The following is a 27,026-nucleotide window of genomic DNA, read 5'->3' on the forward strand; positions in this document are numbered from 1 at the left end:
TGCGTAGCAAAAGGGTCCGGACAATCAAATCCATCCAAGACGAACGTTGGCCTATCAAATCCCCGGCTTATTGTTTTCTTTTTGTCGTATGCCTGCATCATCTTCTCCATTTCAGCAATCCACTCGGGACTGTACTCTTCCTCGTCTTCCCTCGCTTGTGTTAGTGTTGTCACGATTTCCTCATCTTCCACAGGCTTTTCATCTTCCATCCCTAACAACTTCAACCCAATCTGACTCCCCAATCGGAAGCACCCATCTTCAAGCAGTTCAATAGGTATCTGCTTAAAATCGTCGACCCACCTCGAAATAGCGTGTCCCATCAAAGAACTCGAAGCGACAAAACGATCTCTGAGTCTCTTCGCCTTGTTCCTGCTGGGGGTTCCACTCACTCCCCTTTCCATAGCGTCCACCCTCCTTGCTTCCTCATCGGTAAGATACTGATGTTTGTCAATGCGGCCCTCTAACCTCCCCGTTCCGAACTGATCAACCTCTGCATCTTCCCTTTGCTTGAGGGTCTCCGCTGTCCAACCTTTTATAGTGGGCCAAGCACGCTCGACTCGCCTCCGTATGTGAACTACACGGTCCACGTACGCACACTGACACAAAAACAATTCACAGTAAAGGCTATTTTAATGCAACATATTGGGTTCATTAATGCAGCAAAAAGTAATGCATGTACTGTAACATATAATGCAATGCCACAATTACCTACCAAAAGAAAATGGATTGGCCCGGTGAAGTATGCAGTATCCCCCCTGGCCCAGCCCGGATAAGTGACTTCCAGCACGGATAAGACGTAACCGCACCAATTCATGTCACTGATAGCCTCCACATCGTCGATAAAGTGTAGTATCTTTGGCTTGCAATTGCCATCTGAAGGAGTCTCCATCAAGGCATTCTCCAGTAAGAACATGAATAGACGCTTGAAGACCGGACCACCATCAGTTTCTTCCTTAATCATATTTGCAACATCTGTCGCGTTCAGCTTGTACCGAGACTTTTTACACCGCGCAGCAACCATATCGTTGAACTCGAAGTTTGATTGATATTCTTTGCGTGCAATTTGAATCCGTCCTCTCGGGAAGCCCAATGTAAGGTGGACATCCTCCTCATCTAGTGTTAGGCGGTCGCCACCAGATAATGGAATCTCGCACCGAGCCAGATTTAACGACTTCAACACCCGGTAAGCTAGGTAACCTGGGTACTCCCTGATGTTGAACTCTAGGACAGCGCCGAATCCCAGTTCGATCACGGCTTCCTTCTGACGGGGAGTCAGGTTTTGTATACACGATATGAACTCGGTTGGGTTTTGACGACAGTAAAGGTAGTCGGCTTTCTTCCCCCTGGGTTTCTTTTTCTCCAATTCTTCATTGCGTGAACTTGTTGCAGCCTCTTCCTCGGCTAACCTTTTCCGCAGTTTCTCAGCGAATCCTAATGGAATAACATCGTCTACGGCTTTGTCAAACTCAGTCCGGCGGTGCTTGGAACCTGCCCAGAACAGGTAAAAACATGTTTTAGATCAAACAATCTATGCGTTGAAGTAAGTAATGCACGCCATGTATTTGTCAATGCACAGAACTGAAGCTGTAATTCACAAAACACAAACATTCCAGCATATGATTTGCTAAAGGGATGGATGCCACAAATTCATGCCAAGCTGCAACATAACAAAATTGCCAAAATACCCTATGCGATTAAGTAAGTAATGCATGTCATCTTTTTACCAATGCACAGAACTGAAGATATAATGCATAAACCCAAGCATACCAATACATCACTTGCAAAAGGGATGCATCCAACAACTACATGCCACATCACCACAGAACATAAATTCCATCTACTCTATGCGTTTAAGTAAGTAATGCAAGCCATCTATTTTGTAATGGACAAAACTCAAGATGTAATGCACAAACATGAATAATAATCCAAAAAAATGATTGAATGATGCATAACCTTCATTCTGTTCTGGCTGGCTTTTGCAAAGGCGTTGTCTTTTAGTCATTGTATATCTGCGCGACGATAGGGAAAAAATCGGTGAGTTTTCACCCTTAACTCCGTGCGGTTTCACCCAAAAAGTGCTGAAAAGTGTAAAAAATGCCCGAAAAAATAAGAATACAATAAATAGAATGCTCACAATACCAAAGTCTCCAACAAAACAACAACGTCTTTTTTGCATTACACCTACGGCAAAACCCAGATCCAAAGCAGAGAAGTAATTGTTATATCAAGGATGAACAAAACCCTATCCCTACCAACCGCAATTTCAACTTTCCCAACAAGATCGAGCCAAAGAATTTTGTGCATTATTTCGATTATAAACTAAGAATCGATGTTTCAGAGTGTTTGTGACTTCAATCGATGTTTAGGACTGTTTGTGCCTACCAAACAAAAAAAACAGAACCAAACCTCGATTTTGGGAGGAGATGTTTCGACTTCCGACGACGAACAGCGCGTAGTGTTTAAAAGTAGGGAATCGTCCAGCGACGTAGATTCCACGGCGGGAATGGTGCACCAACGGAGCGTTCGCGGCGGCCGGCGTTCGTAGAACTTGATTCTAATTCACGGATCGGCGGCTAGGGTTTTGTGGATTTAGGAGAGAATATTTGAGAAATAGTGTTGATGGGATGGAGTGAGAGAGAGGGGAGTTGAGAGGTCGATGAAAATGCCGCGTTAATTTCGGACCTGCCGTTTTGAAACCGATTATGTAGTATGTTGTTTTACTGCTTTACCCTTTTAATGCACGAAAATGGACAAATAATGCAATACGGGATCAGATTGTCACTTTTAATCTACTCCATCCATTCCATCAATCTAATGGTTGATATTAAGAAGAGGAAAGACACTTAGGGTGTAATAGGACCTTAATGCTTCCCTATATATATATATATATATATATATATATATATATATATATATATTACCCTGGCCTTGAGTTGGAATTGGTTCCTTGCCCAATTTGAATTACAAACATCCATGATACCAATACCTATTGGTCGAAGTATACTTAATTAAACCTTATTTTATTAGTAAAGCAACTCTAATTAGTACTAGGAAATACTGAAAATACATAATTAGTGTATTCTTCCTACCGGTTGGTATAAGAGTTATTTTAGCTTTTTAAGTATTATTTTAAGTGGATGACATGCATATTCGTTAATGGTGCTATTATATGTTATTAAAACAAAATACAAAAACAAAAACAAGTAAAATTGCCGAAAATCGAATGGGAAAAAATAAATGCGGTGAACGTGGATCGAACACGTGACCTTCAGATCTTCAGTCTGACGCTCTCCCAACTGAGCTATCCCCGCTTTGTGTTATGTAACTTGCCAACAGTTTCAGTTATCGGATACTGATTTTGAAAGGAAAATATATGATATTAAGATATTTGTAAAATTAAGTTATAGTAATTATTTATCCAAACTCTAAAGTTACAATCGTAAAAGTACACCAGAGTCAAAAGAAGTTAGGTATACCGTGATTCATGAAGCCTTGAAAACTAGTAGTACTAGTATCAAATAACACTCAAATACTTTGCCATTTTAGTGCCCACAAGTCAAAACTAACCATGCATGCACTCCCCTTTTAACAGGAAGAGTTAGTAGGAGTATCGCATGTTTAATAACAGCCTTAACTACGTTTGGATGTGATGATGACAATAGGAACATATCTAATTTACAAAAAATCTACTATATGAGGTCTAACCGTTTGATGAAAACAAGCCGAATCCAGTGAACCAATAATTCTAACAGCAGTTATATTTGTCAAAGTAACTGGCAGTCATCTTAACAAATTTTGACAGCTAAAGAGCTCCACCCAAGGGCTAACATAAGCACAAACATATACCATCAAAAAAAGTTCACCCTAAATTAGAACTAACACCAACATGGAGGTATCAGGTATAAATACACCAAGTTTATTACAGTAACAAACACATCCCCTTCCCTAGTACCTCAACCAAATGGGGAGGAACCAATCTTCCTCTGTGTTGGCCGTTTTTAAGAATATTTATAGAACGATATGCTCTTGTCATCAGACACACTGGCAAGCAGGCAAGATCTTACATCTGTCTGTAACGTTGGACCAAATGCCACTGCCCAAACCTGGTCAGTGTGGCTAGTCAGTATCTGGGTGGCTGCTCTCATCTTCAGATCCCATAGGCGAACGCTTTTGTCACTTGAGCCTGTTGCTATTGCTGCTCCGTCTGGGGATACATCCACACTCAGCACCCAGCTAGAGTGGCCTGACAGCGATGTGATCAAGGTTTTCCTCTCGGCATCATAGACATGGACATGACCGTCGTCTGAAGCAGAGAAGAGCACTCTTGAATCAAGAGGAGCTGATGAGTACACAAGACTTCTGACGGGCATGCAGTGGCCTTCCAAGTGGTGCAAGAATTTGGCACGGGGCACGTCAAAGACAGAGATGGTTCCATCCATTGCACCAGATGCAACTTGTCTACCATCGGGGCTCCATGCTACGGACAGGGCAAATTTCTTGCTCCCACTTCTCTCTGATGGCTTCAATCCTTCGGGTCGAGGAGCTTCTAGTGTGGCAATCAGCTTCCATTCTGCGGTATCCCACAGTTTCACTGATGCACTACCACCTCCAGCTGCTGCTAGTGTTGTACCCTGAGTAAGAAGATGTAGAAGTTTCCGATGAGACAAACAAAAGTAAATTCTGCCAGAAATAGGCAAAAGTAACATATAGTAATTGGGAAAGTTCAAAGATATTATAGCTGATATCATAATGCTTCTCAAAATTGTTTGGAAAAGGTATGGAAGAGTTCCATGAACAAGAATCAGAATACTATTGAGACCACAAGTAAAAGATAGAAATGTGTTAACTCATAGGTTAGCAATGATCAAGGTCTAATATATAAATATATATGTATGTATGTAAATATTACAGTATTTTCTTACAGTATATATTAATTGTTTGGTAGTCAATCAGAGGAGTATGCACCAAGAAGGAGAAGATCTCATCAGATTGGGAAACTTAACAAATCTGGACAGGAGTTCTCATTTTCACACCACAAACAATATATTATAGTGTTATGTACAATTCTGGGCCATCATGAGTCACCAAACAGAATACGAAACCAACATGTATCATTGTTCTTACAGGATACTATGAAATTTGAAAAATTGGTACAATTTTCATTATCAGTATGAGAAAAGTAGCCTCGGGTTAGAATGAGATCAGTGTCTGTCTGATGACACCACCAAGTAAAAGATCGTGCAAACTACTATGATTAAAGCTAGGAAGACAGTAAACGTTTATGATCCGTCACCCATGGAAACAATTTATAGCTGGAAAGTTACTTCAAGTTAACCTATAGCTGCCCAGTCAGAGAAGAAAACGTGGTGTCACAACATATTATAAATTTTCGAGGCAAAAGCTCTGTGTCTCGGATCACCAGTCAAAATGAGTGCAAGAAGTATGTTTCAACTTTCAACTAAATATAAACAGGAACCTTTATGCCTCGTTTGCTAGGAAAGATATGATCAGAAGAGATATGACATACTATAACAGTGAATAGGATGTGGTGTCTTAGCTAAGGATGATATCTTAACATAACATGTTGTTTGGTAGCAAAGTTGAAATTCCCATATAGACAGATTGTGTTTGGCATACAAGATTGGATCGTATCACAAGTAAGATCGACTATTTCAACCTCTAGATTTCATTTGTTGACGATTTTGTGCATGTAACTCTCCCATTCCCAAATTTGCTGAAGGCGCCACAGGTTTGCGGAATTGATCTTCAATTGAAGGATTCCACTGATAACTTTCTTATCTTGGAGTTATCACTAACTAACATCAATTGAAGTTTCTCAAGAAGCAAGATTTTGAATTACCTTTCAACCAAATTTTTCAAAACACAAAGTACCACAAGTTCACATCAACTAAAATCAGAAGGTATGCTATAAACCTGAGGCAGGAGTGAAAAACCAGAAAAGGGAGAACTTGAAGGGAGGCGAGAGGAATTTCAGTTGTGGTTTCAAAAGATTTAGCAAATTAATTTTCGAGATAAAAGAATAATTTGAAGGATAGTCTACAATTAAAAATATTGGAACAGCTTGTATACCCTTAAGCCCTCATTCCATCACAAAAAAAAGGAGAAAGGAAAAACAAAGTTTAAAGGGGAAAGGAAGAGCATAGACTGCCTCAACCATTCATTCAATGAAGCATGCCTCGTACACCACCATCTTCTCCCGAACGATCGTTCAACTTATTTTGCTAATTACTTTATGAAATACAAATAAATGATTCAGAGCAAAATCAGCTGTTAGTTAAGAATCTCTACTGATCACTCTTGCGTTCTTATTGTTTGCTATCTATGTTCCCTATTTAGCTAAATTTGATAGCAATTGCATCATTATATTTCATAACCCCAAATCATCATTAGCACGTGTATAGAAAAATAAAAAATAAACACAGCAAAATAAAATCATAATCAAAGACGCCCAAAAAAAAACCTAATTGACGAATACCTGGGGATTGAATTGCAATTGCCAGACTTCAGAGGGCGGAGCCTCGAGGGTGGCGATGGTATTGTTGGTGGCGACATCAAAGACTCGAATGAAGCTGTCGATGGAGGCGGAAGCGGCGATCCGGCCGGATGGGTGGGCGGCAACGGAGACGACGCCGAGGCAATGGCCGGTGTTGGTCTGCAACTTGTCCGGGCCATTGGGGTTCCACAGCCTGACAGTCTCGTCAAGAGAGCCCGTCAGCAGCAGCGGCCCGGAATCGTCGGTGGGCGGCACCCAGGCCGCCGCCCAGATGGAATCGTCGTGGGCATTCTGCACGGTGTTCAACGGAGCTAGTTTCATGATTTTGGGCGGAAAAAAACCCTAATTCAGGTGGCAGCGGTGGTTCGAGTAGTGGAGCCGCCAAAATCTATTACCCTAGATTAAATATACTTTTTCTTCTTAATTCCCCTCTAAATATACACGTTTATTAAATAGCCTAGTCCACTCTCACTGCCTATGGACTTCATTTTGACATTGAAACAATCAAACAATCGATTTTTGGCCAAATTCGGAAAGGGCTCCATATTAAGTTAGGAAAGGGCTGATTATGGCCAAATACGTTTATAAATGCCAAAGGCAAGGCAAGTTTGATAATATGGCTCCATATTAAGTTAGGAAAGGGCTGATTTTTGGCCAAATTCGGATGTTTGATACACTAGGAAGACCTTATCGTCGACCCGAGAATATGTAAGTAGTCCGAGTATTTATGCTCATGTACTGTATATATCTTTTCAGAGTCATGTCGCTCAATACTTTTCTCACCTTGAATTGCATATCAAAATAGTTTGTCTTTCTAAATTCAGGATGTACTTGATAATATATTACAGATCCGAAAAGGAGTTAACTGTGGATCTCGTCGTCCAATTTATTACAGCTTAGTGAATTGTAGAGTTCGCATCTTGCGTCATGCAGCCATCTTCTAAAGCCATTTTTCGTTTTGTGAAATCTCGTACACGTATTTTGTCGTTGAGTTGTCTCTTTGCTCCATTTTTGGCATGTCGTCTTTTGCAAATTGTTTCTAAGCTGATGCATAAATATACAAATACAAGTTGTTGTGTTTTAATTTGTGCCCTATTTGTTTATGAAGTATTGAATTCAATTGAAAATCCAATTTTGTGATCATAATCAGAAAATTTAATTTAGGTATGACAATTTACGATCAGTTCTTAAATCGCCAACCCTTTAGGTTTCTCATAATAAAAGCCTAACTAAATCGCATGTTTGATAATGTAGATTAGGAAGACTTTACTATCGGCTTGAGAATATGTAAGCAGCCCAAGAATCTATTCCCATGTACAACAATTAAATTTTCAGAGCCATAGTACTTGATACTTTTCTCACCTTGAATTGTGTGTCAAGATAATACTTTGTTTTCTCATTACTTTTCTCCATCTATTGATTCATGATGTTCTTTTCTCTGCTTGATATCTTGCGAATCCTAGTCACGTGGATCTCGTCGTCCGATTTACCCCAACTTAGTGAATTGCAGAGCTTGCATGTTGTGCATGCAACCATTTTCTAAAGTCGTTCTTGGTTTTCTAAAATGTCGTCAGCATATTTTCTGTTGTTGAATTGTTTCTTCATTCCATCTTTGGCCGATCGTCTTATGCAAAATGATTGTAAGTTCGATGCATAAATGTGCAAATATAGGTTGTTGTGTTTGCCCTAATTGTTTACGAAGTTTTAAATTCAATTGGAAATCCAATTTTGTGATCATAAGCTGAAAATTCAATTCAAATGAGAATTTACAGTATCCTTTTGCACAACACAAAGATATGATTTGAAGTAAGACTCCACAACAACTTATGGTATTTATTTATATTACAATATTTATAAAATAAAAAACAAATCAATTGAAATTCAAAACATGCTTAATAAATACAAAAAATGCATTGATTAAAAAACAAAAAAATCACTTTTAGTTTTTTTTTTTTTAATTACCAAGGATATTGATGCACTATTTATTAGCACTAAAAATACCTGCAAGTTTACAGGGTAGATCTAGTATAACTAAAGGTCAGTACCGGGATATCGAACACAGGGAATAAGATTGCAACTGTCTATCATATACTAAGCGTCATATACTATCTAGAGACACACATTATTTTTGGTTTTTGGTTTTATAAACTAGACATAAATATAAATAAATAAAATAAAATAATACAAAACATGCTAAAGAATGTAGAGTTTTAGGATCCAACTAATATAACCTAGTGATGATTAATCTCATAGAACCTTTACCTTTACGTGTCTCCAGGATTATTAGGAAAGTCGCCATTATCAGATAAGCCCCCTCTCGAGTGTACCTATCCAGTAGATTAGACTCTAACTATCAAAGTCTCCTTCTAATAGATTATATTCTAACTCCTTAAGTTCCTAAGACTCAAGCCCTCACAAAGGGTCTCCTCTCTCGAGTGGGGATAAACCTATGTGTTGTACCCGTTCCTTTTACCACGTAAAACTAGCTATCTCTCGATTAATCTAGTTAAACGGACATAGTTCTAAAGTTGGCCAGACAAAAGAACAATAAAAGCACAAGAACAAGCAAAACAATCACAAGAGCCAGGAAAAAAGTTCAATTCAATAAATCAAAACATGTTCATAATAGTCTTCACCAAAAACCATACAAAAGATATTTAACTACTCATAGACAAGTAGTAAAAATCAATAAAAGTACTAGACATGAAAGAAATAGATAAAACCCAAGGTTGAATCTTCAATCTTCAGTCTCTCTTGCCTGGATCTGCAGAGCTCCGCTCCAATGGAAGATGGATGAATTGATGTGTGGAATATGGAATGGAAGAATGTGTAGAGAGGAAAAGATTGGAGGTTCTGAGATAGAGATTGTGAATTAGGTTTGGGTATTTATAGGCTAGAAAAAGGGTTTAGGAATGGTAAAAATTATCCTCCAAGAAATATAAAAGATATTATTTTCGAATTCTTCAATTAATAGGAGAGATTTGAGCAATAATTTATTCCTTCCTTGAATTTCCGCCTAATTTCCGCTAGCTTTGACTGCACTGCGCAATGTTCGTAGAATAGTCATAACTCCGATTGAGACGTGCGAGATGTCCACGCGAAGCTCATTCGAGGACGAAGAGAATGATATGAATTAAGCACTAATTGGACTTCAAACTCGCTGGCAGAATGGGCTCGAACAGAGGCTGCTGCACCTTGGTCTTTTTGCACCTTTTTCTATCTTTTTCTATCATTTATCAACAAACACATTAAAAATACCAAATGTATAACATATGCAATTTAAGAACATAATTTGCATGATTGACATTTAAAACGAGTCAAATCTAGCCCTTAAAAACATGCAAAATCCGTGTTTGTCAGATATCCACCGGCGGGCCCAGTAACTATTTCCCACGCTGATTTATAGGCACTTCAATGGGTGAAACTTTAGTTGTACAGTATTATTTTAGAAAACATGACAATCAAAATGCCCCTAAATATTTTTTGTTTTTCTTAGAGCATCCGCAATGGTCGACTAGCGACCGGCTAGCCGATTCGTCACGCTAGCCGATCGGCTAGCCGAACCATTGCAATCGGCGAACACGAAATCGGCGAGCGGATCGGCGTGGGCTGGCCGATCGCTCGTCGCTGGCCGATCGGCTAGCCGCCATTGTGGCGGCCCGATCGTGCCAGCGCCGATTTTTGAATTTTTTTTTTTTTTTAAATCATATATAAACGCGATTTTCGTTTCATTTTCATTTGCACCACTTTGTTTTAACGAGTTTTCTCTCTCTCTAACTTTCGTACAAGAGCATCATCGAGCGATGAGTAACGCGGGTGGTAGCGGTCGGGTGGTAGTGGTGGGGATCCTGAGAGTACGAACGGAGGATGAACGAGGCTATGGATGCCTACATGAACCGCGGGATGGAGCGTGGAACATGCAGGCGATACCTCGCCCTCCACGAGTTGTCCACCACCGAGCAGTGATTGATCGGGATCACGTAGCTGCACATCAGCGGCTGTACGACGACTACTTTGCAGAGAACCCGCGGTTTCCCGCCAACATGTTCCGGCGGCGTTTTAGAATGCGCAGGGAGTTGTTTATGCGCATCGTTAGCGCATTAGAGCGTCGATATCTGTGTTTCCGCTTCAGGCACGATGCGGCTGGCAGACCCGGCCACACCCCTATTCAAAAGTGCACGGCGGCAATCGGGCAGTTGGCCTACGGAGCGCGCGGCAGACATGTGGGATGAGTACCTCCACATCGGTGAGTCGTCGGCCACCGAAATGTCTAAAGGAGTTACGTAGGGGGCGTGATCGGCATTTACGGTGAGCCGGTACCTTCAAGCCCTACTCCCGAAGATTGTCGGAATTTGATGCAGATGCACGGGGAGAAGCATGGGTTCCCGGGATGTTAGGCAGCATAGATTGTATGCATTGGGAGTGGAAGAACTGTCCGACCGCTGGAAGGGGGCCTACACGACCGGCTACAAGTCAAAGAACCACACGATAATCCTCGAGGCCGTAGCTGATTACCGGCTGTGGATCGGCATGCGTATTTTGGGGTAGCTGGGTCGAACAACGACCTCAACGTCCCGAACTCGTCTCCCCTCTTCAACGAGAAGTGCCAGATAGCGTCGGTCCAGCCGTCTCTTTTGTGGCCAACGGCAACCGGCATGATATGGGCTACTACTTGGCGGATGGGATATACCCTCGGTGGCCGGTCTTTGTGAAGACGATCCGACAAACAAATGATGAAAAGAAGGCCTACTTTGCGCAACGACAGGAGTCGGCGCGCAAAGACGTGGAGCGCGCATTTGGTGTGCTCCAGTCTCGATGGGCGGCAATTAAGGGTCCAACGCGTTTGTGGGATGTCGGATGCGTTTCCGAGATAATGTACGCCTACATTATCCCGCACAACATGATCGTCGAAGACGAAGGCGTACAACCGACTAGTTGGGTCGGTGACGATGAAGCCGGTCCAAGCCACGGGAACGGCCACCCCTAGTGTACGATAGGGGGTACCTCTCGATGAAGCCGGCCGCCTCAAGGAATTTGCCAACATGCGCCAAGTGGATGCTCATATTCAACTCCAAAAGGATATAATTGAAGAGTTGTGGGCACGGAGGACTGCACGGCGATAGTTTTTTTTCTTTATTATGCATGTAATTTTTTTTATCTATGTAACTTTTTTAAATGCAATTAATGAATTTTCCCGTATATGTGTCGTAAATTTAATTCTATATTTTAATCGTAATTTTAATTCCGTAAATGTAGTATATTTTGAATTGTTTTTATTACGGCTGGCCTATGACTGGCCTAAATCTGATATGGTAGGTGGTTTTTTTAGTGTTGCTGACGTGGCAGGGGAGAAAATGGTTGGTCTATGACTGGCCTATGGCTGGCCTAAGCACCATTGCGGATGCTCTTATACTGGGTGGCAAATATACATACCTTAATTTGGACATAATGGATTTTATGGGCTTCACAAATTGTGGGCCTATTAAAGTGTAAACCTCTGTGATAGTAATAAATGTACATTCCTTGCATATTATCAAATCTGAAAAACCCTAGACAAAACCCCCAAATTGAAGGCCTCTGCAGCCTTAATCCCACTCGCCTAGCATTTCCTGCTGCAGAGCACAACGAATCTACAACTTCCAAATTACTAAGGATTGGAAAGAGATGGTCTGGTTCCAGTGCGAGGATTGCGGCGACAACCTTAAGAAACCCAAGCTTCCTACTCACTTCAGGCAATGCTCTGCTTTCAAGGTTTCCCGGAATCTACTTTTCACTCGAATTTCCACTTTTTCTATGAATTTTACACGTTTGTTGGATTATGCTGATGATTGTTCTGCTGATTTCGCTCTATATCAGCTATCATGTATCGATTGTGGACAAGTATTTGGCCAGCATGACGTTGAAAGCCACACTCAATGCATTACCGAAGCGGTATTTCACATACCTTTCTTGAATTATTAAGTCTCCTTGTAACAAACTGAGTGTCTAATTTCAAAATTTCTACCTTTGGAGTTATTCGTTTACTTGAGCTTCGTTATCTTTTTTCGAGTTTCTATACTTCTCTGTAGAGGCATTCCTTTTAATTGCTATGTGCATCCTTTATATCTGTTGCATTTCCTTTTATTTCGAGTTTTGATTCCATTTACACTGCATTTTGTCTTATTCATATATGCTTGGTTTATGCTATGATCTATTTGAATAAATTCCAATGGCATTGTCTTACATGGAGATTTTTTTATTTTGATTTACTATCTTTTATGACGTCCATCAGGAAAAATATGGTCCAAAGGGTCAAGGAAATGCAGGGAATGGGATGAATACTAAGCCCAAAAAAGATGCAAAGCAGAGACCAGAGGTTGACATAAATGTGGGATTATCTGAACGCCCTCCATGGTTCTGTAGGTATGTTTCCCAAATCCCATGTGCCAAGTATTAATGGTTCAGATTCACCGCGCTCCTCTAGTTTATCCATTAAGTGGAAGACATATAAGAGGAATAGTGGAATTGGTTGTAAACTTTAATCCTTTTAATTATGAGGGGGCGGAAGATAGGTAGACTGTAGGGGGATATTAGGATGACTGCTTCTTGTATGAATTTTAGGATTGAGCTGTCTGTTAATACTGTGATCTGCTCATGGTTTACTTCATGCCATTGGCCTTTTTACTGTCATTTGTTTCCCACGTTTGAGCTAGATGATTTAGTCACATTTGTTCAATATGATTTGAATTGCTTCAGGATGCCCCTAAATTATAATAAAGAACTGCTTATTCCTCGTGTTTATTGTTCTTTTGGTACTTTAAGGTTGTTTCTCACATCTTTTGTCTTGTTATCCTCATATTCTGAACCACAAATTTTCATGTTTTTTATATGTTTGCAGCCTTTGTAACACCAAGGCTACAAGTAAGCAAGCTTTGCTTCTCCACGCAGATGGGAAAAAACACAGAGCAAAAGCAAGAGGGTTCCATGCAAAACAGCAGGGCAATGAGACTGTAGAAACCACTGTCTCTGCTGAAAACAATGAAACAAATAACGTTTCTGTAAATAAAGAAATCAGTGGATATCTAAATTCATCTGTAGTTGATCCCCCGTGGGACGGATCTGGAGTGGAGAATAATTCTTTGGAATCAAACAAGAAACGGAAACTCGAGGCATCTGAAAATGGTGATGCTAACCACAAGACTGGAGTTGATGTTTCTGCAGAACTAGGAAATGGTAAGGTTACACAAGTACAAGGACTAGAAATAGAGGTAACAAAAAGCTCGAAGAAGGCCAAACTGGATTCACCTGCAGACAAGGATGCGAGCAAGAACGTTAAGTGGAAAAAGCTTATTGTTTCAGCACTGAAATCTGTACGTATCTTATGCCCTTTTAGTAATATAAAGTTTCTGATCATTATTGAAAATCTGACAATTTATTTTGAACTCTGAATCTTGCATTTTTGCAGAATCCAGATGGTGCAATGAAACTTAAGAAGCTTAAGAAATTTGTTGTGAAATCTTTAAAGGACTCTGGCTGTGTGGAAGACAAAAACCAAGCAACTGAGATGATTAAGCAAAAGGTGACAAGTTCTTTATCCATTTGCATGTGTACATATTCTTAACTGGTTTTAATAGAGTAATTTTTTATGGCTTCAAATTACTCAAACTGTTATTACTCATTTTGGTATCGTCTGTTGATGCAGATCGAATCAAGCTCAAGATTTGTTGTGGATGGAAAATATGTTCGCCTAGCCACAACCAGCTGAGGAGGGTCCATATGTCTTCGTCATATGAATTGATGAATTACCAAATGGATATCAAAACTGCTGAATTTGTATGTGTGGCCTTTTTGTATGGATTTTTTTTAATTTAGTTTTTTATTCGGGTTTCTACATTGAGCTGCATTCTACATTCAGATTTTGCACCTCAATGTGGGGTGAGGTGGATATATGAGGAATTTAGGGGTAATTTTGTGTTATTTGGTATCATAAACTATGTCAAAGAAGAACCCTGACTACAAATATTGGTATAAACGAATTTCAGATGACAGGTTTTGGTATCTTGTTGAAAGTGAATCCATTTTTCCAATAATCTTTATAAATTTATTTCATTTTCAAACAGTAGGATGAATTTTTCTTTTTCGCATCTAAGAATTGTGTTGGCAATTGGGACGATTTTATGATTCTGTCTAGATTTGAAATTAATTAAGTTTATTAGTTATATTTGCAAAATTTGTAATGCAACTTAAACAAACAAGAATTGGAAACCAAGGAATGGAACACGTTGACTAAATCAAGTCACGGCAGATTCTATAATGAAACTATATGGAACATTGCTTTTGCTGCCCCATTTTCAATTTCGAACATACTTTATAAGCTTTATGGATTCATATCAACAGTGTGGAATCACCAACTCTATATGGATGCTTTTCATATATGGATTGTAGCAAGACCAAAGCTAGAAAAGCAGAATCAATACTACGATTAACAATATAACGGAGAACCCCATAGCCTGCAAAAACAAAGCTTCGTCTCAGAACATCCATCTAATAGAAATCTAACATCGTATAACAAGAGAATTAAATGGAGTGCTCTACTCACAGCGATTGCAGAAGCAGCGAGCCCAGCTCGTTCCCTAGGATCCTTGCGGTAGTAATTCCCAAAGTACAAAATTGTTGCATAATACCATGTCAGAGGGCACAAGAAACCCACAAGAAAACTGAACAATGGAGAAGATATTATTTCTGCTGGGAATAAGGAAAATATGCAGCAAAATATAAGATTTTACTTACGAGAACCATCCTATTCCACATCCAAAGCAAGGAAGAGGTTTGTCATACAATCCCAGTTGAGAGTCTTCTTCATCTTTAATCAGGGTATATTTACCTTTTTCCCGCTCTGCAGCATCCGTTGGTTGCCCTATAAGGATGAAACAGTATGTTCATAGGTTTTTTGTATTGAACAAGAATATAACAAAGGAAAAGGCTAATGTAACTTGTCATAATAACATTTACAATTAGGTGAGAAGGAGATTTACTTTATATCCAAATGTAAATTGCATTTTTTTTAGGCTAGACAAGTTTACAAGCTACTTCTAATCGACAAACCTAATCTGGAGAATTTCACCCAAATGAAAGAGAAGAGAAAAAGAGATTATATAATAAAATACGATGAAAATCATGAAAGCACAGCTTTAGCTGTTTACTGATCCAACACAATATTGGCAGCTTATGTCAACTAGAAATGTTCTATGAATTTAGCCTAGAACATGTAATATGGAACATTATCGAGCAGCCAATATGATTTTAACAATTACCTTTAAATATGGAATAATATCGAGCAGAAGGCCTCAAAAGTTCAAGATGCTTTTCTGAAACCGATCTGACCAGTTCAAGGCCATTTCTACCCTCTCCCTCCTCAATAGTAGCATCTGTAACACCAAGAAGTTATAGCATCAGGAGGCTTATTAGTCTCTCAACCTTTTTATTTTTATTGATCTCACTCATCCCTTTATAACTGGTCTTACTGTGGAAAATATATATTTCCTGCTGGAATTTTGTTAGCATTGCCGTCTTACTCATCATAAACTTTTCTAATTTTAAATTGTCATGGCAAGTTAATACATATGGACAAACTAAGTCATATAGATTGATGATAAGATCTGTCAAAAATGCAAAATCACTTGGTTCGGCAAAAGCTCCAAAAATGGACCTTCACATATGACCTATTATTCTTTACTAAGTTTCAGTTGTCAAACTGACACTAGCTATAAGTTACGGAAGGACCAACTGAGAAAAGTGACTAACAATGTTCAACAAGAGGATAAAGCTTAGGTTTCATGAACGTGTTTTTTCTTATTTTCGGTAGGAAGCTGAAAGGATTGAACCATGCCATCTATATTAACAGCTAGCAGGTCTTGGTGACCACAAGTTTTTATATATTTGTGGGGTTCTGATACTGAAAAAATAGTTAATTACCTCCCATTGAAGAAATATTAAATCATGCAACAACAAATTACAGTTTCATAAAGGAACATTGCAAATCAGACAATAAGCCCCAATAGAGACAATGTACTAAATTCAACAATAAGAAGAAAATAAAACAGAAGTTATTTACTCTGATCCATTGGCACTCCAACTTGGGTGATTTATGATGTCGACTTCCTCCCCACCGAAATAACTTATTGAGCACCTCTCTAACAAATGAAAAGACCATGTTCATCATCAGCACACATTGGATTCTTTAATCGTGTTGCAGCAAGAAAGAGAGACATACTAATTAAAAACCTTAGTTATTGAAAAAATGAAAGCTCTTGAAAAGCAACTGAAGTTAATGAACTCGTGAAATTATTCTCTCTGTAGGGTGATATCACAGGCACACACACGAATCAGTTTTCCAGAAAGTGGATAATACTTCATGGTAAAAAAAGGCACATAAAAAATAAACCAGAGAACAAGATTACCCTTTCAAATATCATCACAAGAAAAAGTCACCCATTCAACACTAAAACCTTTATCAACTATCAAATCAAACCTAAGATACCTAGTTTCTTCACTGAATTATCAATAAGAAATTAAACCACATCCCCACAAATCGGTGCAAAACTTTGGAAATGCAGAGGGATATCAAGAAATGCACATGATCAGAGTTTACTTCAATTCATGAATATCCCGATCCATTTACAAAATTAAAAAAAAAAATGAAACTTATCCGTTACTGCATCAAGTGGTATTCAACTACAAAAATAACATCGCGATCAAATTCCAATTAACAAACTGCATAAAATAAACGCCGAATACAACTCAAGAATCGCGACCTAGTAAATTCCAGCTTCCACCTTCTGCCATCAATTGAGGACCCAAATTGAAACCGACGGAAAGGGCAAAAAAATAAAACAAGGAAAAAAGTGAAAAAGGAAGAAAATGATTGAGGAAAAAAAGAGCAGACGCACCTAAGAGGAGGAAAAGTGATGATCTTGACGAAAAATCAATTTCAATGGGGAGTAATGTATTGAAGAGTTAGAGTGGTGGGGAAACTTAATTTACAAAGGAAGCAAATGACGCTTTCATCAATTTATTAATATACCAACTCTACTTTAGTTGACTCATCATTTCCTCTATTGGATTTCTACTCTCTTTTGCTGCAACTCTAACTGCATTACTTCACTTTCAAAATATTATCCTTTTGGGATATAAAATTTATTTAATTAAAAATAGATGAAAATTATTTTAATGTATGAATAAAAAGGAAGGAAGAGTTAATATGTGTAGTTGTCATGTCAGAAATGTTTTTATTCAAATTAGTTAAGAACATTAATTTAATTATGAATTTCTAAATTTATTTCCACACCACTACACTTAAAAAATAAACAAATTTCAGGTTAGTTAATAAATTTTACGAGTTACAAGCATAAATAAATTAGAATACAATTCGATTTTTTGGCATGTACTCCTTTCAAACTATATATAAGAACAGTTTTTGGCTTTGGCAAAAGTTATAAATGTATTATAGGGCCGGCAATAACACTGTTTTGTCCCTTTCACAATATAATAACATTTGATATTAGAATATTATTATAATAATATTATAATTATATTAGGGATAAGATGTTAATGAATTATTTAGCTGCTTGATTAAGGTTCACAAATAGAGAATAACTGCAAGACGTAAGCTTTTAGTTGGTTCTTAATAGTGATTTATTTTATAGATTAAACTGAAATTGCATTTATTGTTAAAATAATTTCTTAGTCATATTTTGGAATTAATAGAGAATGTGGTGGTTGTAAAGCATCATAATTAAGAGTTTTCATGATTTTCAGGACTGCACTAAATGATAATTGTTGCACAAACAGAAAAGTTTCAATTTTGTTTTTGTGGTGACTTAAAATGATAAAGATATGGAGTACCTTTTGTAACTTTCATTTTTGACACCTATTGTTGAAGTGGTTTTCCTTGCTAACTAATCAGTTCAATAAACGTTGTTCTTCACCTATCAAACATTTAAATTATTTGTTAGTAATTTATAAAGAGATGCGCCCTAGTCGACGTGAGTGCTCATTTCATGGTGAGTGTGGAATGATATCTTTATCACTATAAATTTGATGATAAAAATATACCCATTTTAATCAATAGACTTTTGAAGAGTTACAAAATCTTCAAACAATAGATAAACGCTTATCCCTTTTTTTATCACTCACAAAAACTTTGAAGTTAGTATTTGGTAACATTATAAGCTTCATGATTGAAGTGTTCCGGATAAAGGGTTCCAAGATAAACAAGTTTAGATATTAAAACTAGAGAAATAATTTCTTGGATCAAAATGCCATACATTCAGATAAGTTTGTGTTGGACTCGAAAAAATAATTCTATTTCTTGAATAATTTAGTCAACAACCTATCAAACAGAGCCGTAACAAATAAAGATTCAAATTAAGTTACGAGTCAAATTAATAGATTCAACAAATACGTAGGAGCTCATAAATTCTAAATTGACCTAACAAAATATTTAATGCGATAACAATTATAGTTTGTGATATTTGTGGCATCTTGCGCGAAGGCTAATAGGGTATTTACTTAAAAACATTCTTTATGATTGGTTATTCAGTAACCTTTGTTTTTGGTGAGGAAAAGGTATTTTGTCTCATGATTTGTGCTTCACTTCAAGAACAAATGATAAATAATTCAACAAACAAGCCTTTGTTTTTATATTGTTTACTAATCGGTAGATTCATGGTTACAAGATATCTTTCGGTTGTAGAAGTAAGTGAAATATTCTCAAACATGATTGATGTGATCAATTTATCATGAGTGGTTGCTAGCATCATTCTGAATTCATTTCCTATATTGGATGACTATTGATACTGGAGTGCAGTTATGTAGATCACAAAGAGATAAGTACTTCAAATACTAGATAAATTAAAGTACGAGATCTTAGTGATTGTTTGTTTCTAAATCTGTAGAAGTAACATTGCTCATACTGTGTTGGCTATAAGTCGTTTTAATTTTATAATAAACACATGTTTTTTGCTATTCAATAATCCTTACATCTTGGGACTGTGATTAACTACTTATTTGAGAAGGCTGATATTGCTATTTTATAGCAATGTACCTCGATGCATTCGAGATGATATTTTGACTGTTATTTCAAGAGATATTCTGAAGAAGAATTTATTATAAGAAACCTAACTAATTGAACTTTATATTGGTTTATCAACAAGATTAATTGAGTAATAAATGTAGAATCTTTTAAACACATAATTACATTTTTTTCTCATAAATATCTTATAATAGTTATTTAGCGTGTCTTGTTTATTATGTAGTATATTATTTATGAGTGTAATTTGAGGTAGAAAAAATCAGAAAAGTGCTTATATAACCAAATATAATGATAATCATGGATGATCGATGGAGTCAAGGTCAAAGAAAATTAGATAAGATATGAAGCACCGACGAATTGAACGGTTAACTATCCAGAGGGGATTTATGGGCCTATGCAATGATGTTCGGCCCAATTGAAATATATTTTGCTTACATTATTGGAGTACTGTTTTTGGTAATATATACTCCATTCATCACTAAATATTTTTTACCGACTTTTGGTAATAAATTCTACATTCTATTAACTTTTTTATTCATATTTTATTATAAAATTGATAAGTATATTCTATTAACTTTTTTATTCATATTTTATTATAAAATTGATAAGTATATAAAAATAGCAACTCATTTTCTATTAATTTTTTCATTTATTATTTCTTAAAATCAGGTAAATTAGACCTTATATTAATGGATAGAGAGAATATCAATTAGCCATTAGATAATATTACTAATATATAAGGACTTAGGAGTGAGGAAATACTGCACATAAATCAAAGAGAAATGTTTTGAGAAAAAATAGACTATATTTTATTGAACAACAAAAGAGTGAGTTATAAAGTACTAGTAATTCATTTACACACCTAACTTCGATAGATTGTATCAACTCAAAATGTTGTTTTTTCCCCCGAGCCGGCGGACCTACACTCATGGATGGGGGATCCTTGGAACCCCCAACAATTTGAGTTGTTACTATATTATACATATGCATACAAGATAAAATAAGTTCACTCTTTAGCTTAGTTGGCTAGGGAAGCTGCCTTGGAACCGGTAGAACATGAGATCGAATTCCATTGCACCACTTTAATTTTTTGGCCATTTTCATAAATTTTCTTAGACTAATTCTTAAGTCTCTCTAGTAAACAATTTATTTTTATGATTCTCATAGTAAATTCTTAGCTACTAATTAATTTATTTATACATTTTTTATTTTCTCGCCATAGTAATTTTATGTAAATATTGTTATTTGTAAGATTATAAAGAATGTATCATTAATTTATATTGTTCATTCTTAAATTATTTATCTCTCATCATCCATCTCTATCTCGTAGCTCTATAATGTTATTATCGGACTGTTTATGACCTCGTTGACACTTGACACTAAAAATATACAACAACTGTTAATACTCATTTATCCGTGAAAAATATTCTCATTAATGGACGTCACGAGTTTTAATTCGTTATAGGTAAAGTATATAAATAAGGAATGACTTTCCATTTTTAGTATGAGCCTAATTTTGGTAGACAAACGAAAATAGAAAGATGAAACAATTTGTTCTATGGACGAAAGAAATACTAGTAATTTGGACCCCCCAATATCAAAATCCTGCGTCCGCCACTGCCCGAGCATATTTATTTTTGAAATAATACGACTAATTTTATGTAGTACATTGCATACTCCCTCTGTTCCACTTTAGAAGTCTCAGTTTAATATTTTTGGGTGTCTTAGGAGTCCCGTTTGAAATATTCCATAAATGGTATTAGGTCCCACATTCCACTAACATTTTTTCACTCACATTTTATTATAAAACTAATAAGTATAAAAAAATAGGACTCATATTCCACTAACCTTTTTCCACTCACATTTTATTATAAAACTAATAAGTGTAAAAAATAGGACCCATATTCCACTATTTTTTTCATCAACTTTTTTTTACATTTCTTAAAACTTGTATCAAACTCAAATGAGATTCTTAAAATGGGACGGAGGGAGTAATATACTACTCCCATAGATTTTATCCGCACATGATTCCATATATTAATGGCATGCATTATCACATATACGACTATTTTTATATTAATATAGGATTATCAAATAATACGACTACTTTTATTTTCATATAATTAAAGTTAGCCAATAAAATTTGGACATAGTTTTCAATATAAATGGACAATAGAACGTGATAAGAAAATAGATTTGGTGGATATTAGTCACATCAAATATGGATTGATTATAACTTATTATAATTTCCATTTGCTCTTGGAATAGATAACATTATCACGTCCTAGCATTCAAGCATTTGGTCGGTCGGCAAGTCGTTCTGCATGGATTGTCACAATTGGTAGTTACTAATTTATTCATTCCGGAAAAAAAATTGCAAGAAAATTATTCAATGTTGTTAATTACTTTTTAATTTAAATACTACTTAGAAGACTGATAAACCATTTCATATATGACCACTTATTATTCTTTTTCCTCGTCCATCTTATTTTCTATTGTTTTCGACAAATTAAGAAATCTACATATCATTTGTGTCATCTTTCAATATTGAATTTCTGTTTTTTTTTTCTTCTGTATTTCTAAATTTCACTTTATAAAAAACGAACCATCAACATCTTACCCACTAATAACTTGCTTTTGTGCGTTGATTATTGGGCATCCATTCTACTACTGTACTAAATAGTTACTACAGAATTAGATTTAAATTTAAAAAATTTGGTTTTTCATTCGATCTTGCCGATGACTCATCCTACCAAATTGATACTAATTTGGATGGCGCTAATCAAGGACAAAACACATAAGCGCACAACTTAATTTAGCATTAAATTTTGATATCTGTATTTATATATACCCAACCAACTTTAAACAAATTTCATGTTCTAGTAACTTAATTTCTAATTTGGGCCGACCGGCTTCATGCAGCTATTAGCTAACATGGACGACAATCAATTGTGTAAATTTTGATAGACAGAAAAACTAGTTTCGACATTGTTAGCTTTAAATGAGAGTTCTTTTATTAGAGAGAAAAATTACTTTAAACATATCAACACACATTTTTACAGACATCTTAAATAGGAAAATAAGACTATTTTTTTGGGACTAATTTTATTTTAGTACGTTCTTTATTAACACTAATATTTTATGACACAGAGTACAATACAATTAGTAATTGAAGTTTTCTCTCAAAACGCTGTACAAAGACCATAATTTTTCAAAAATGAATTACAAAATTATTCTTTACCCTCATATAAGTATCAAATTATAAAACATACGCTAGATTTCATTTCTGCACTATTCTTAAAAGTTTAACTGTATTGAGATATTACTTTATACTCCTTCCGTTCCATAGTAATAGAGTCATTTTGATATTTTGGTACGTTTCATAGTAATAGAGTCATTTCCTTTTTTAGTAAAAGTGAACACATTTTCCAACATCTACTTTACTCTCTCTTACTTTTTTTTCTCTCTTCATCTCTCTACCTTTTTCATTTTCCACTTTATTCTCTCTTTACTTAATTCACCTAACACAATTTTTCTTAAGCTCCGTGCCGAAAAGAAACGCCTCTATCACTATGGAACGGAGGAAGCATAAGGAATGCACATTTTAAAAATAATTTCATTGTAAAGGTTTCTAATCCCATGTAGTTTCAGGTGATAGAATTATTAAACAATGATTTTGTGTTTTCGGTTTGATTTATTATTTTCAATACAGTAGCTTCTGATTCCTTCTATTCTTTCTAGATTTGACTATAACAGTGATAAAGCAACAGATTTGGTAGTACTACTACTTTAAAACTACCGAATTAGTTAATCAATTATATATCCTCTTACCTTAAAAATTCGTTTAATAGAGCAAGTTCGTAAATTTCAGGGAGTAGGAATTTAATAGAGTAAGGTTAAAATTCTTTTACTAGTCGTGACTCGTGCCCCACTTTATAACTAGAGTCGCATTAATGGACAAATGTCAGAACCTCGCGATTCCTCTATTTTCAATACGAATTAATTATTATTTTTTTTAAATAAATCCTAAATCAATTTGAATAATACTCCTACCTTAAATATTCTACTTATCTCTCTATGCTTTTAATTTATACTAGTAATTAAATAACGGTTGCAGATCTCCGTTGGGTCTGCATCCAAGTAATGAAAGTGATTTGAATAAAGGTTCCGCTGAATATATGCAGAATCCACTTTATAAATAAACATATATATTCATATGTTTTGTATTGTTGTACCTAAGTAAGAAAAATAAGATGAAACGATGTAAAATGAGAGTCGGTATAAAAAAAAAGCAAGGTTTGAATAATATTCCATTCCCCCCTCCTTTCAGCTCTCTCTCTCAAGCAGACACGTTGGTGTCTCTCTCTCACAGTCACATATTTTCCTCTTTATATATACCATCCATCGCCATACCATTTCACTTGATTCTTCCTTCCAAAAGCAACTCAAATTAATGGGCGATCACTCAATTCCAGAAGAAAACGGCGGTGATCCCAGCAGCTCCACCGCCTTGGATATTTACCCTCTCAGCTGTTACTATTTCGGCTCCAGAGATTCTGTTTCTCTCAACACCGAAACCCGCGCCGATCGCCTTCTTCGCCTCACAGCTAAGTATGTCTCAATTTCCCCAATTCGACTTCATTACTCCAATTTCGGACTCACTCTGGTTTATGTGCTTTGGGGGTTTCAGCTATGATGCCGTTGGAATGAGGAGCTGCGTGGCTGCCGTGATTGTGGTTAGTTTATTCATCGATTTTATTTTTGTTACATATTTCTAGTTGATTGGTGTTGGAATTGTGAGATGGAGTGACATGATTATCTCTGAATTCTAAATTATTGTGATGACGAAATTGGTGAGGTGTGATAAGTGATGACCTACTTGATAGCACTTATTTACTGGTAATTCAAACTCTTGACTGTAAATTCCTACTTCTTTTATTTGAACATATCAATAACATCAGGGAAATGCTATCAATTCTGCGGAATTTTCTGAAGGTTGTGAATATATGTGCAGTCGAGGCATTGAGTATAGCTGTTCAATCCTTGCTATTAGTAGATGTTCATCCAAATTGGGATATTAGAGTTGTGAATTCATTTATTTTCTAGCTCTGATCGGCTGTAGACGCTTGCAATCAAGCGTAATTCAACTTCAGGGTACTTAGTTTGCTTATCCGAACACTTCATGTTTGGATATTATTTAACTCTCCTTCAAATTGATGATGGGTTAGTTATGTTTCGGGATCATGTGTTATCCTCTTGATTTTTGATAAGTCTTTTAAGTGTCAACAACGACCATCACTGAACAAGACTCAAGTCTAATAATGATTTGATTGCACATATAAGCATGGTGGATTCTTTTCAGCTTATTAGTCATGTGATCAGACCTTTTTCTTAGACTGAACCGTATGTAAATCTTGAGGTTGTGTTTGTGAGCCAAAACTACCTGCTGTAGGTTGAACTTTTCAAACACCCCCACCTCTTGTTGCTACAAGTGCAGAACTCCATCTACAGACTTCCTGGTGGACGTGTACGACAAGGTGAATCAGGTAATGCAAGTGGATTTCAGAATTGATTGGAAATTTTATGCAAGTGTTACAAGTTTTTTATTATATGCCTCAGATACTGACTGCTTAAAACGCAAGCTCGCAAGCAAGCTGTCTGCTGGTGAAGATGGCCGTGGTCCTGATTGGGAGGTATGTGGTCTTTGGAAACGTAATAATGTGATTAGAGAGTAGGGCAACTCACCCGTTGCTTAATATCCAGGTTGGAGAATGCCTTGGTATGTGGTGGAGACCCGACTTTGAGTCCGTACTTTATCCGTATTTGCCACCAAACATAAAGTGGCCTAAAGTAATTCACGTATCTCATAGTATTACTCTTTTGCGTTCTCACAGATGCCAGAAGTTGTTCACCTTACATTGTTTGCCGTTTCAGGAGTGCACTAAACTCTATCTTGTGAAGCTGCCACCAAGCAGAAGGTTTATTGTGCCTAAGAATTCACGACTTCTTGCAATCCCGTTGTGTCAGCTTCATGAGAACGATGAGGTAAGTTTGATTTAGTTGAGTTTTGTCTCGAACCGTTCTGCAAATTGGATGCTTACATTTTGTTTGGTCTTGTTGGAAGTAACGTTTAACACGTAGAAATACTTTGCAGACTTATGGTCCAATAATCTCTGGAGTCCCACAGTTGCTATCCAAATATTCCTTCAACATGGTAGAACCTTAAAACTTTGAGTTGGAAGGGAAATAGGATTGCAGTTGCATCGGGCAAAGGTTTGTGAATGTGGTGTTTTTTTTCCCCATAAATTTAAAGGCCGCGTCACATAAACGTGGTGTTTTGTGTAGTTGGGAGTGCTGTTGTGCGTATAGCTGGTGATGATTTGGATGGTCACAGCTTTAAGATGATATATAGCTTAGCGTTTTGTTGGGGCTAGTTGTGTTTTATTTGCTTCTTTGAACTGTACACCACTTACACTTACATATAGTGCTTACACCGCAAAGACTTTTATAAGGGAAATTTACATTCAACACTGCAGTTTTCTTCTAGACTAGCTTTTACCAGTAACATATGCACATCACTTTCTTCTACCACTTATATTCAATCAGAGCGCTTCCATTCTAAGAGATGTTACGTGTCTCTCTGTATGCATAAATTAGAATTTGAAATGAGAATAGTGACGAAATACTGGTTCATGATAGAATCACGTAACATGTTTTGCACAACACAATTACAATTCATACATTTCACAATAATTAAAATATAAACAAGCAAGTTTTAACTTCCACTAGGGTAGGTCGTGAGATTATTAAAATTTATTTCATATTTAGACCAATTCATGGAGACAATTTTCTACTCCAAAACATCCTCGTCGTCGCGCGAACTACAATGCAGTGCCACCGTCTCGCGCACATCGTCGCGTTGTGCCACTGCTGACTTCGCTATACACTTGCAGGGCCAATGTTTGTTGTTCGTCATCCATCATTTGCCGTTCATTGCCCATCATTCTTCGTTCGTTGTTCATCGTAGGGATGGGTCAATACGATATATCGTATCGAAAACGTTGTATCGTGTATCGTATCGAAAATATCGATATAAAAGAATTTCATATCGTTATCGTTTCGAAAGTTTCGATATATCGAACTTTCGATATAAAAAAATTTCATATCGTTATCGTATCGATATTTCGATATATCGTTAAATATCGATATATATCGAAATTTTCGATATATATCGAAAATATAATATCGATGTATATCGAAAATATCGATATATCGAAAATTTTCGATATATATCGTATTTTCGATATAAAACGATATATCGCGATATAAGGAAATTCATATCGTTATCGTATCGAAAGTTTTCGATACGATATCGTATCATATCGAAAATTACGATATATCGAAAATTCGATATTTTTCAATACAATACGAGCGATATAT

The 27,026-nt window shown here is 36.6% G+C and overlaps 4 protein-coding genes and 1 non-coding gene across 9 annotated transcripts; 2 read left to right on the forward strand and 3 right to left on the reverse strand.

Moving 5' to 3' along the window:
- Nucleotides 1-3,238: 3,238 nt before the first annotated feature.
- On the reverse strand, nt 3,239-3,311 carry TRNAF-GAA. Its single transcript has one exon. It is a non-coding gene; the product is annotated as a tRNA-Phe (tRNA).
- A 396-nt stretch (nt 3,312-3,707) lies between these two features.
- Nucleotides 3,708-6,933, reverse strand: LOC125197344 (WD repeat-containing protein VIP3). Its single transcript, XM_048096079.1, has 2 exons — nt 6,497-6,933; nt 3,708-4,631 (listed from the first exon to the last, which is right to left on the reverse strand). The coding sequence occupies exons 1-2, from the start codon at nt 6,833-6,835 to the stop codon at nt 3,999-4,001; spliced, it is 972 nt and encodes a 323-aa protein (XP_047952036.1). The 5' UTR covers nt 6,836-6,933; the 3' UTR covers nt 3,708-3,998.
- Nucleotides 6,934-12,046: 5,113 nt separating this feature from the next.
- On the forward strand, nt 12,047-14,470 carry LOC125195858 (UBP1-associated proteins 1C). The gene is made up of 6 exons (XM_048094116.1): nt 12,047-12,265; nt 12,371-12,445; nt 12,786-12,916; nt 13,392-13,863; nt 13,959-14,072; nt 14,196-14,470. Exons 1-6 carry the CDS (start codon nt 12,179-12,181, stop codon nt 14,256-14,258), a joined length of 942 nt encoding a protein of 313 aa, XP_047950073.1. The 5' UTR covers nt 12,047-12,178; the 3' UTR covers nt 14,259-14,470.
- A 296-nt stretch (nt 14,471-14,766) lies between these two features.
- Nucleotides 14,767-17,594, reverse strand: LOC125195859. Of its 3 annotated transcripts, XM_048094118.1 has the most exons (7): nt 17,443-17,533; nt 17,308-17,331; nt 16,608-16,686; nt 15,808-15,921; nt 15,284-15,410; nt 15,093-15,210; nt 14,767-15,003 (listed from the first exon to the last, which is right to left on the reverse strand). In XM_048094118.1, exons 3-7 carry the CDS (start codon nt 16,615-16,617, stop codon nt 14,950-14,952), a joined length of 423 nt encoding a protein of 140 aa, XP_047950075.1. In that variant the 5' UTR covers nt 16,618-16,686; nt 17,308-17,331; nt 17,443-17,533; the 3' UTR covers nt 14,767-14,949. The 3 variants fall into 3 exon arrangements, with proteins under 3 accessions (XP_047950075.1, XP_047950074.1, XP_047950076.1); XM_048094117.1 differs by lacking the exon at nt 17,308-17,331 and having other exon boundaries at nt 17,443-17,594; XM_048094119.1 differs by lacking the exons at nt 17,308-17,331; nt 17,443-17,533 and adding an exon at nt 16,778-16,800.
- Nucleotides 17,595-23,902: 6,308 nt separating this feature from the next.
- Nucleotides 23,903-26,114, forward strand: LOC125192023 (pre-mRNA cleavage factor Im 25 kDa subunit 1). 3 transcript variants are annotated; one of them, XM_048089475.1, is made up of 8 exons: nt 23,906-24,197; nt 24,277-24,322; nt 25,039-25,132; nt 25,206-25,279; nt 25,350-25,436; nt 25,521-25,631; nt 25,741-25,859; nt 25,932-26,114. In XM_048089475.1, the coding sequence occupies exons 1-7, from the start codon at nt 24,040-24,042 to the stop codon at nt 25,810-25,812; spliced, it is 642 nt and encodes a 213-aa protein (XP_047945432.1). In that variant the 5' UTR covers nt 23,906-24,039; the 3' UTR covers nt 25,813-25,859; nt 25,932-26,114. The 3 variants fall into 3 exon arrangements, with proteins under 3 accessions (XP_047945433.1, XP_047945432.1, XP_047945431.1); XM_048089476.1 differs by having other exon boundaries at nt 23,903-24,197; nt 25,039-25,123; nt 25,741-26,114; XM_048089474.1 differs by having other exon boundaries at nt 23,907-24,197; nt 25,741-26,114.
- The last annotated feature ends 912 nt before the right edge of the window (nt 26,115-27,026 follow it).

This window comes from Salvia hispanica, chromosome 6 (assembly GCF_023119035.1).
Source record: "Salvia hispanica cultivar TCC Black 2014 chromosome 6, UniMelb_Shisp_WGS_1.0, whole genome shotgun sequence".
Classification (NCBI taxonomy): Eukaryota; Viridiplantae; Streptophyta; class Magnoliopsida; order Lamiales; family Lamiaceae; genus Salvia; species Salvia hispanica.